The 11,841-nt window shown below is 36.6% G+C and overlaps 1 protein-coding gene across 17 annotated transcripts in view; it reads right to left on the bottom strand.

The window, feature by feature from the left end:
* Positions 1-1,808: 1,808 nt before the first annotated feature.
* MBNL1 (muscleblind like splicing regulator 1) overlaps positions 1,809-11,841 on the bottom strand; it is a 234,816-nt gene continuing 224,783 nt past the window's right edge. For all 17 annotated transcript variants that reach the window (XM_045029489.1, XM_045029488.1, XM_045029500.1 and 14 more), the window contains 2 exons: positions 8,861-8,935; positions 1,809-5,281 (listed from right to left, as the gene is read on the bottom strand). In XM_045029489.1, the coding sequence (XP_044885424.1) occupies positions 8,879-8,935 (57 nt within the window). In that variant the 3' untranslated portion in view covers positions 1,809-5,281; positions 8,861-8,878. The remainder of the gene's footprint in view (positions 5,282-8,860; positions 8,936-11,841) is intronic.

The raw sequence follows: 11,841 nt of genomic DNA, 5'->3' as shown, positions 1-11,841 counted from the left end.
AATGGCTGGCGGTTGAAGTTAGCTAAATCCAGACTAGAAATAAGGTTCACATTTTTAAACAGTGAGAATTAATAACTGGAACAATAGACCAAGGTTTGTGGGGGATTCTCCATCAATGGTGATTTTTTAAAATTAGCAGGAGGTGTTTTTCTAAGAGATCTGCCCTAATTCAAACAGGAATTAATTCAGGAAAGGTCTATGGCCTGTGTTATACAGGAGGTCAGATTAGATGATCACACTGGTCCCTTCTGGCCTTAGAATCTTTGAATCTCTTGCCTTTAGCTGCGACTTCCAAACTTAGGCATTGAGTTAACAGGAGTTTTAGTACAGGGCTAAACAACATAGTTGGTAAATTAACTCACCTTTCACATAGTTTCAAATGCCAGCATATGTGAGAGACAAGGTGAGTGAGGTCCTAACTTTTACTGGACCAACTGCTGCTGGAGACCGAGAGACAAGCTTTTGAGCTTACACAGAGCTCTTCTTCAGGTCTGCATACTGTGTAACCTGAAAGCTTGTCTTTCTTACCAACACAAGCTGGTCCAGTAAAAGATATGACCTCACCCACCCTGTGTCTCTGATATCCTGGGACTAACATGAACATAACACTGCATAGCACAGGTTGGCCAGCTAACAAACAGGGTGGGGTGAGGTGGAGAGTGGAATCCTGCAAATAGATTTTACACATGGATCCTCAATGATATTCCACATGGGAGTGGAAATCTCTGTTTGTGAATCTATTTGCAAGATGGAGCCCTGTTGGACAATGGCCAGACCACATCCCAAAGTGATACATGACCAGATCTGGATGAGGATTTAAGATGGAGGTGTAGTAGCTGAGCTAAGTGTGGAGACAATTCCACAGGCAATGGCCACATTCTGCTTGACTGTAGCTAGTCCTATCAGTTCCCGTTCCCAGGTGCCAAAAATTCACATAATTAAAAAACAAACCAAATTAATTAAAAATGAGAGTTTGGAAGGTCCCGCAGGGGTACAGTTAGGATTTGCCCTTATATGGGTAACTGGCAAGACATTGTTGGTATTTTTCTTGGGGGCTCAGTGCTGTATAATACCATCAATTTTTAAGTAGAATTTCCCAAGGGGTGTGCTACTCAAAAATGATTGGCATTATATGGCTTCATGTCTCCAATTGAATGGACAAAATCCTCAACCATTTAGTACTTTGCCTCCCTGAATAAATATAATTCTCGGAAGCAGAAATAACCTTTAGGGAAATAATCTACTTTTAATATTTTGCTTTTATGAAGTGCCTGTGAACTGAAGCTACACAAATAAGGTGTAAATAAGGTGTACACAGATAAGGTGTAAATAAGCAACATAAATACGGTGTACATTTTGAACCATGAGGTTAATTAAGTATTGGAACTTCTGAATTAGGGATTCTCCATCACTGGAATTCTTTAGATCCAGACTGGGTATCTTCCTGCTATATGCTATAGCTCCACCAGACATTACGAGCTTTTTGCAGAACTTACTGGGTAAGGCTCTCTGGCCTGTGTTATGCAGAAAGTTAGATCAGATGATCAAAACAGTATCTTCTGGCTTTAAAAATCTATGAATCTATAAAGTCAGGAACTCATAAAATGAATTTTCAGTAATGCATGGACAGGTCTGTAAAGGACTGTAAACGTCTGATTTGGATATAATAGACTGTTTCATGGTCTGTATTGCATACGTAATATGGTGTACACTGTAAAATAAAAATATGAGAACAGACAGAATCTTTTTCATGTAAATAATTCCCCCTTGGACACAAATGTGTGAATCCATTAAAAATGCACACAAAACAAAATAAATGTAATTTTTAATCTGAAATAGAAAAATATAATTAAGAAAGAGAAGTTTTATTAGGGCAATTTCACTTTATTTTTCCATACAGCAAGGTCAACTATAGCAGTAATAATAAAATAAGCATGGAAACAAATTGCAGCCCAGGACAGAGTACATAATTTGCAGCAACTACAAGCAAAAAGTAAGTCTGTGATTACATAATAGTAAAACCAAGCACATCTGTCCTTTCAGCAGATGAAAGTTGCAGGGTTGCAAGTAAGTGCAACGTTATTAATCAGTGTGAATACTCAAGATTCCAGATAAAATAATGGCCTAATCATTTTTATTTCCAGCTTTGGCTTATGTAATTACATGGTTTCTTGAGTGCTTTTCATTCAAATGGTAACATTTGATAGGTTTTTGTTTTTCACCTGCTAAAAGAATAGGACCATTACAATAAAAAATAATCACATAACTACAGCTACAGTGTGCTGTTTGGTTTGCCTGTTCATGATTTAATTTTTGTGAAAGTCAATATCTGTTTTGAAGATTTTTGTTTTGTGAACAATAAACCACGGAAATTGTCAGAAACTGCTTTGAATAGAATATATCCTTAATATAGTTGTTGGTTGTTTTTTTATTTTTTTATTTTTTTTTTATTTTTTTTTGTTTTTGATACTTTAAACATGCAGTAGTTTTTGAATGATGTACGGAATATTTAATCCATGATTTCACCTTGATGGTTTGAAGTACCTGCTTTTTTTAAATTTTTTTTTTAAAGTAATGATTTTCAGGCAGATTTGAACCAGTGGAGCTTTTGTCAGTCATGAGATCTTGGAAGGATGGCATATCTTTCCAGCTGAAAAAATCCTGGCAAACTACAAGCTGTCCACATAAAGCAAAGCAACTTTTTTGAAGGGGTATGGAGTGCTAACTCTGTGCCACTTTTGCAAGCAATTTTGTTCAGCCTGTCATTTTATTAGCCTTAACAAAACTCCTTGTAATTATAGACATTTTTATTCAAAATAAGATCTTACTATTATACAGGTTTCTCTCTTTTTTGACTATATACAGAAGTGCAAAAAGTCAACCTTCTCTCTATACGTTCCCACATGCTAAACTGCAGCATAATCAACCCTCAAGAGTTTGCACACACGCTTTAATTCTTGTTACGTAAACTTTGAGTATTTGGATTATCAACAAAAAGTCCCTTGATCTATTGATTATGCAGCTTATTTATAACAAGGCCTGATATTCAGGGATTTCAAAAAATATTTAAACAATATTTTAACATTTGAAATGGATACAGTAGAAAATAAATTTTATTCTAATATCTAGGAACTAGATTTTCTTATAATAACTAATTACAAACAAAATAAATCATCAAAATATTATTCAATTGTCTGCCAGGATTGTTGCGATAGCAACAACTGAACTTCTTACTTAGCAATGATTATATAATTATAAGATATCCATATAAAAGATCTTTGTTCTTTTAATGAAAACTAGACAAGAACTAACAATGACTGACGTTCTTACATTGTAATATTAAATCAGTAAAATATAAATCATTTAGTTAACAATAATACAAATACTCATGACACTACATGTAAATTCAAAACTGAATATGTTATGAAGAAAAAAACCCTACTTTTTAATTTTTTTTTTTGTATTTTGAAAAAGTCATCAGTATAGTCTAATAAAACAAAATTCTATAAACTGAAATGGTATTCAACTGGTAATAGAAAATGAAAATGATCTAATAAATGTAAGAAATAAAAACTACATTTTAACAAGAAAAAATAAGTAATATTCTGTAATGTAAGTAACTACAATAACGTGAAGTCATCTATACTTTCTTAACATGATTGAAATTACATTGGTATGGGTTTTAACCCGTAATGTAATAATCTAAGGCTTTAATAGATGTACAGTACAATCAGTAAAATCAACACATCATTCTTATACTAGAAAGCATCTCTCTCAAGCATAAAAACTTGCAGTAAACTTGGAAGTATGGAAAGTTCTATAACTGAACTCACACTTCTTCCACTCCATGCTATACTACCAGTGACCTGGCCCCCACTTCAGCAGTTTGCTGAACAGAGCAAAAATATCCTTTACTAACTGCAACATCCAAACCACAAAAAGGAATTCCTTTGGATGAATCCATTCTTAAAAACTTGAATGCACATCTATTTTTTCATTATTATTTTGTAAAGGCTTTCTAAGGCTATAAGCAGTTAATCTGAACAAAAAAAATAAATCACAAAACTCACCCAGGTATTTAACCCACCCAATTCTATGCTAATTAACATATCAGTTTTTTCATATTTTGGTTTATCATGCATCTGATGTCAGTGCTTCTTTCTTCTTTGTTTAGAGTCACTATTTTGAAGTGTGACTTTGATGAAACATTTAAGCAAAAAAGTGAAATTCATCTCTGCAAAGCATTTATAGTCTTTTGACTTTTGACAGAGGATATAAATAGAAGCAAAATAAGTTCCTCAAACATTTTTGTTACTGTGTCTCAGAAATGGCTTTTCCCTTTTGTATATTGAGTTATTCAGTATAATATGCATAAATTTTACACTACAATGCCTTAAAATAGTTTATATATATTTATATGTCCAGTATGTGTTACGTTAATCTGTATTGATAGTTTGTTTTTCTCTTGTCTACTTTTATTATAGGTTAAATCAGCCATTTCCGAGACAGCTTTGGTTTTGAAACAGAATGGTGCCTTTGACTGAATAGTACTAACAAAATAAGCAAAAATGTGGCTCTGAAAATAACACTGCAGAAATAATACTCTAATTTGATGTACAGTCTATGGCACTTCATGAGAATCCTTAACAACATGGTACTTAAAGCCATTGATGTGCTTTAAAATATACACAGTTGTGGTTTTGCTTGGCACATTCATCTCTGTCAGATACCTCTCTTACCACTTCTTACAATCTATTACATTAAAAATATTACTCTTAAACAAAAATTACTGTGCATGCACGCTCTCATCTATAATGGCAATTTTAAATACAAGGTGCACCTTTTTGTTATTTGTAAACCTTGAAAGAAATAAACTTACTTAAAAAAATTATATCTTGGTCTACAGACGTACCAATACATAATAGATTTATGATTACATCATAGTCTGTCTTTTCAAGATGACATATATGATTATGTAGGAAATAGACTATGTATGCATATTTAAATATATAGGCATACCTCTGTGCTAGAAAAGATAGACAATGTTGTAGATTTAGACAATAAGATCACCTCAGCACAAATATCAATTAAATGTACAAAGTATATAGGCAACAGTGTGCAGTGGATTTCCAACTCGTCGTTTCATCTTGTTAACATGCAGTATGTGGATGTCTTACTGCTGAGGGAATTTTTGTGTGTGGCTTGACGGTATATACATTATGGCTAATGCTCGTGTCCTTTTCTCTATCCAAGCACACCGTCCTTTTCTCTTTAGTATGATCTAGAAAGGGAAGCAGGCAGAAAGAAAATGAATTTAGCAATTTCATTCATTTCCTTAAAGCAACCTCAACATGAGGCGAATCGGTCATTGAAGTCAAGAGGAATTTTGCTTACAAAAAGGCTACAGGATTGTCCCTCAAATAATTTCTTCACAGAAAAGTTTTACTTTGCAGACATATTAGACATAATATACATATTGACCATGTATAATAAAATAGTATCCTGTTGCTCTTGAACAGTGGTTCTCAAACTTTGAGTGCAACCTCCCTTTACAAATTAAAAACACATTTTTTATACTTAACTCTCTTATAAATGCTGGAGGAGAAGCATGGCTTGGGGGTGCAGACTGACAGCTCGTTTGAGAACCCCTGCTCTTGAATTTTATAGCCTCCTCTACCTAATAAAACCTTAGGATGAACAATATACTACTCACTTCCTGGCTTTGTTTTAGGGGCCATGTTCTGGTCCCATTGGAGTATATGGAGTCAGTAGACAGTATTCCCATTGACTTTGCTGGGACCAAGATTTTGGGGTAACATTTTCAGAAGTGCCTAAGCAACTTAGGAGCCAAAGTCCCAGTGACTTTTAATCAGACATAAACACTTAAGTGCCTGTTGTTTTGAAAATAGAATTTAGGCCATTAAGGGATTAAGATCCATTGAAATCACTGGCAGTTGGGTGCCTGAGGCCTTGGGCCTAAGTCACTTAGGTGCTTTTGAAAATTTGGAAATTTGAAAAAACTGGCCTAACAGAATAATTAGGAACTTGTACGATTCCATATATTAAATCAATAGTACATTCTCACCTCAATAAAGCATTCCGTTTTGGCACATCATTTCATTAAGGACATAGCAGAAATCAAAAAGGCCCAAAGAATGGCAGTAAGAGTAGAAACTGAGAAAGGGGAGGTGGTGTTTTATATCAGGAGAAATTAAATAGATGATATAATTGGGTGAGGAGACAAGTAAGGAGAGAGGAATAACTGGAAGTAGTTTTTAATGCAATAATACATTAACCTGTGGAAGTCACTAAGGAAAATAACTTAGTGTGAATTTTTAAAAAAAGGACTGGACTATGACTACAATAATATCTGAAATCACTCCAGCTAGGATAAAAGTTACAAGGGGTATCAATCCTTTTCCTTCAGGATTGATCATCAACTAGTGTCAAGAATAAATTTTCTTCTCTGCTGAAGAAAGATTACAATGAAGGGGCTATGAAAATCATTGATAAAAATCAAGTATCAGAGGGGTAGCCGTGTTAGTCTGGTTCTGTAGAAGCAGCAAAGAATCCTGTGGCACCTTATAGACTAACAGACGTTTTGCAGCATGAGCTTTCGTGGGTGAATACCCACTTTTTCGGATGCAAGTGGTGGAAATTTCCAGGGGCAGGTATATATAAGCAAGCAAGAAGCAAGCTAGAGATAACGAGGTTAGATCAATCAGGGAGGATGAGGCCTGCTAGAACTTGCATCCGAAGAAGTGGGTATTCACCCACGAAAGCTCATGCTGCAAAACGTCTGTTAGTCTATAAGGTGTCACAGGATTCTTTGCTGCTTCCATTGATAAAAATGGCAACTAGGTACCTAACTACCACAGAGGATCTTGGCCAAAGTGAACGATACGTTTTTTACAGCTTGAACCTGACTTGTAGACAGTACCTCTATAGTGGGATGGGGGTGGGAGTGAAGTGCTATATTTACTTGCTGCAGCTATTAAGTTAGCCTAGTATAGTTGGATAAGATACTATATCAGACAGAAACAAAAAAGAACAGCCCAAATCATAAATTTAAACAAGGATTTCATCATAGAAAGATCAGGGGGGAAAATCGCTACAGGTAAAGTCAAGTAAAAGTCTTTCCTTGTGAAGAAAGGTTAAATTATAAGTATCTGACACATAATATCTAGGACTGTAGTTCAAGCCAAACATATGCAAGTAGAAATTGAGCTTGTATTCTTAGCATGACCTCTCTCTACTATGTAACCTATTTCACAAAGATACCACACATAATTTATCATAATTTGGCAGCCTGCGCTCAAGAGAAGCCACAGGCTGAGTTAGGCTGACGACTAAATTCTCATTCTCAATTACAGAGTCTGGCTTAGCAGACACTGCAATTTAATAGGTCTTTCTAAAGCAACTCTCAGTAAAGTGACTTGTCCCAAATATGGCCCACGGGGCCTAACAGCTAGTGGTGCCCCTGTCCAGTCTCAAACAAAACCCAAATTCTCATTTAATAAACTCTGGTTTTATTAATGAGAGTTTATTCCAAAATAAATGTCTCTGGACCACCTGATGGTGTCAGACACCATGACCTGTCTCATGAGCCGGGCGTAGCGTTGAACGACCCCGCACGCTCTCAGAACCGGCTTGTTGTGGGGGTCCCACCAACCCAAGGCTCCCACGATCAGGGCGTGTACCTGAACTCCTACATGAGCCCCATTCTAAGCTTGGCTGGTCCCAGGGTTACTTTCCCCAGCAGGGCAGCAAGATGGCACTAGAAGCTGAAGCCCACTCTAATGAGATGGCAGCATTCTCCAGTTACTTCACCCTGTTGGAAGGGTGTTGGAACCTTACAGGGAGCTGCAGGTCAATTATTGCTAAATTAGTGGGGTAGACGTGGCTTATCAGACTCCACCTCCTTATACCTGCCATAGTGAGTCAACGGTAATTAACATGGCACTTCCTGCTCCTGCAGGTTTCCAATTCCAGCTAACAAAGTGGGGGTATTAGAGCAAATACTGGTGCCCCATCACAGTGAGTGTCAGTGCTAACAACCTGGGGCCTCCCCTCCCCTAAAGGCCTTTCATGTACTCGGGCTATGAACAGCATTAATTTAAAGTTGATAACTGCTGTATCTTTTGGAGGGGACAAACACAGGGTAGATAAAAAAGAAACTGAGTTTGCTACATCCCGAGCCCCCTGAAAATGGGAGGCTTATGTTAAGAAGCAGATCACATAATTAAGGGTCAAATGCAGAAGGCTGGAAGAAAGATTCTCAACATCACTTAAGCCTAATGGTTGAGGAATGATCTCCTCACCGTTCAACATTATGAAAAGAGTCTCTGCACAAACTCCAAATATGCTAGCAGAAAGGGTATGGTTGCAGGTGGGATAGGGAAGAGATTATTGATTCCACCATCACGTACATCACCTGCAAAAGTAGAGTGGTGGGAACTCTGGTAGGTACTGTAAATTACTGGCTACTAAGTAGCTGCTGTGCAGAATCTGTGAGATCTGTTTCTGGGAAGAGGAGAGTTCAGCTTTCTGCCTGTTTGACCCTTGGCCTCTGCTGAGAGTGTCAGCAAAGGTGATTGTTAATGCCAGATGTGGCAGCCTTGTGATTTTGTTGTCTAGGGTCGATTGAAATCACCAACTCATTTCACACACACACTTGTCAGTTTCTGTAATTTTTTTTAAAAATCATTTCTATATGTCAAAGAAACCCATATCAATTTTTTCATAACATTTTTCCATAGCTTTTATTTTTTTAAAATCCAGTATGTCCCCGAAAATGCTAAGTTATACACATACACAAAGAGAATATGAAAACTATGCAAGCAATACATTGGAAACTTACTGTTTGATGACAAAATGTCTACATCTGTGTAACATACTTGTGGCTAGTCAGATGTTCGGCAGATATTATGGGTATCTATAGGTAAAAATGTAAACAATGAATAACATGTGCAACAAATCAACCAAGACAGAGAACATTTTATTAAAGAACATAACAACGGTTCAGAAAAGTGGGGATCAGCTGTGAGGTGGTGGACTTTATACTATAAGTTAAAGTAAACTGAAGTGCTAAAGTAGCAACTTAAAACTGAAAAACATTGTGGTAAGTACTGTTTGACCAATGTAAATAAGTATTATTGTTTGTTTAGAAAGTAAGAAAAGTTAAAATCTACAAAAGTTCATGCAGTGCAGTAATTGAGAAGAGCCCTTTTTGTTGGCCTACACAAAGTTTTGTGATTTGGGTATTTCACTTAATCACTTGAAACAATAAACTCTACAGTTAAACAACTTCAGCCAAATTTTGCACAGTTATCATTAACTTTGGGTGTCTCCATTTTTGGGTGCCAAACTTAAGATACCTTGTACACTGTTTTCACAGAGGGTGAAGACCCACAGTTGAGCTGAGCTGAACCTCCTCCCCTATAAAAATGTGGTACAAAGTGTCAAAATTTGGCACCAAAAAAGGAAGGCACCCTAAACTAGTGAACAATTCTCAAAATGTTGGCCTTTGTCAATAGAATTTGCAATGGCTCCTAAAGTTTATCAACTCATTTTCCATAGTATTTTTTTTAATTAAAACCATTAGATAATATTTAGAAGTAGCAAAGAAGCACACAAGTCAACCATCTCTCTGGAGCCCGATCCTGCAAGCCCTCCAATGGGTGGCATATAGATTGAAGTCAGTGGGAGTGCATGTACACAGGCCTTGCAGAATAGTGACAATAATGAGGGAAAACAGTATTGTGTTTTCATTGAATTACAAATGTTAATGGAATTGTACATAAACTTTCATCACAAACAGGACTGGGAAGTGGAAAGATGCATTTATGTACCAAAAAACAAGCCCTGAAATATGATGTGATACTGATTTTTTCAAGGTTAACAGCTATTTACAGTCATACAAGTTATATTTCCCATCAGCTAATTTGATACATAAACCTGCAAAAGAAAGAGAGGGTGGAAATATTTCTCTAAAACAAATTCAATGTTTTTAGTGGTTGTTTTTTTTCCCCACCTCTAATGCCCTCTCTTTACCTGTCATGTTTATACAGTTTTACAGCATTGCCAACTTGCACAGAAATGTGCTCCAAGCATAATGAAGCTTCTCATACCATTTTGTCTACTGCTGCAGGAGAAGATGTTGCACCCAACTGTGTAGAAGCATCAGGGATAGTGCTGTCGAAACATACCAAGGACCTTCAACACCAGTCAATGAAGATGAAGGGCCAGATCTTAAGACCTTCCGCATGCATGCGCATTGCATTGTGTGGCATTAAACAATTTCAGCATTGCTTACATACTATATACATATATTAATTAATATATGTATATATTGAGGTTTGGCTGCAATACTTTACTGAAGTGTGTTATGAGGGTCCAGGGAGGATATGCATGAAATGGTCAGATTCTGCAACAGAAAGTTTCCCTACAATCTCTTTGGGCAAGTGCATGGTACCTCACATAGAGAACAGGCATTTTGTGGTTTTGCTAACGCCAGCAATTCTTAGGGGTATGCAGGCTATACAATCAAAATTATTTTGTGCAGTAAATGACTCATGCTGTTAAGATATGTCTGACATACAGTAGAAGAATGATAACTTCTCCATGAGTATTCCGGGATATTAAATTATTCTTATTCTGGGCTAAATCTGTGAGAGACTTAGTTACTCACCAAAAAACAAAATTAAGCCTTTTTTTCCCTCTAGCAAAAAGAGGTATGTGGTGAGAAATTACATTCAGCTTCTGTGAAAATTGACCAGATTATTGTTTGGGTTTTTTAAATATCTAAATAACACAAGGGAATCTGATGTGCACACTTATAAATCATTATACCAGTGTGATTTTCAGGTATGATGGCTAAGATGCCAATTACTGCATATGCCGCCAAAGAGTTTACAGTTGGCTTAGCAAAACAGGTGGTGCATAGCAAGCGACAGGATACTCCAGGTCAAATACTAAGGCTCGGGGCCTGACCCCGTAAGCGGCTCAGAGCTCTCCACTCTCAATGAAAAATGTACAGCGCTCAACACTTTGCAGGAACAGGTTCCTGATTTCTAGAACTAGCATCCTATTTTACAAGTGCAGCTGCCTGCAGGCGCAGGTGCAACAGATTTCTGGCACAAGTACTACTGTTCAGAGCTCCGACTACCTGATTGGATTTTTAAAAAGTGCTCAGAGTTTAATGGAAGCAGAGTTAGGTCAAAGGTAAGCACTTTTGAAAATCCTGGCCTTAAATACTAGCATTTACTCCTGCAATTAACTGTAAATGCAAAACATCCCCCACAAAATTGGAAACCGAGTTAAGGACATTTTTAAAAACAAACAAAAAACCCTAAAGGCATTTGTGGGACTCCCAATGAATTGATTGAGAGCACTACTTGCATCTTAGCATAGAATTTGGTGCTATGTTTTTAGCACAAGGATAATGTGCAGGAATTCTAAATTTGCAGTATGACTTATAAAGTTTATTTCTGAGTAGATTTAAATAAAAGAGAAAGGAAATGGTCTTTAGAATGTTTTTATTCTTTACATTTAATGTTCCAACTATGATGTAGTATAAAACAACTGTAAAAGCAGCAAAGAGTCATGCATCCAACGAAGTGGGTATTCACCCACGAAAGCTCATGCTCCAAAACATCTGTTAGTCTATAAGGTGCCACAGGACTCTCTGCTGCTTTTACAGATCCAGACTAACACGGCTACCCCTCTGATACTATAAAACAACTAAATTTTTAACAATCTATTGAGCTCAAACACTAGGCCAAATTCCATCCTCATTTATGTAAGTGCAGTTTCCATTGGAGTAAATGGGAGATGCACCCA

This window comes from Mauremys mutica, chromosome 9 (genome assembly GCF_020497125.1).
Source record: "Mauremys mutica isolate MM-2020 ecotype Southern chromosome 9, ASM2049712v1, whole genome shotgun sequence".
Classification (NCBI taxonomy): domain Eukaryota; kingdom Metazoa; phylum Chordata; order Testudines; family Geoemydidae; genus Mauremys; species Mauremys mutica.
The sequence above is the reverse complement of the archived record's forward strand: the minus strand, read 5'-3'. Positions and strand labels throughout refer to the sequence as shown.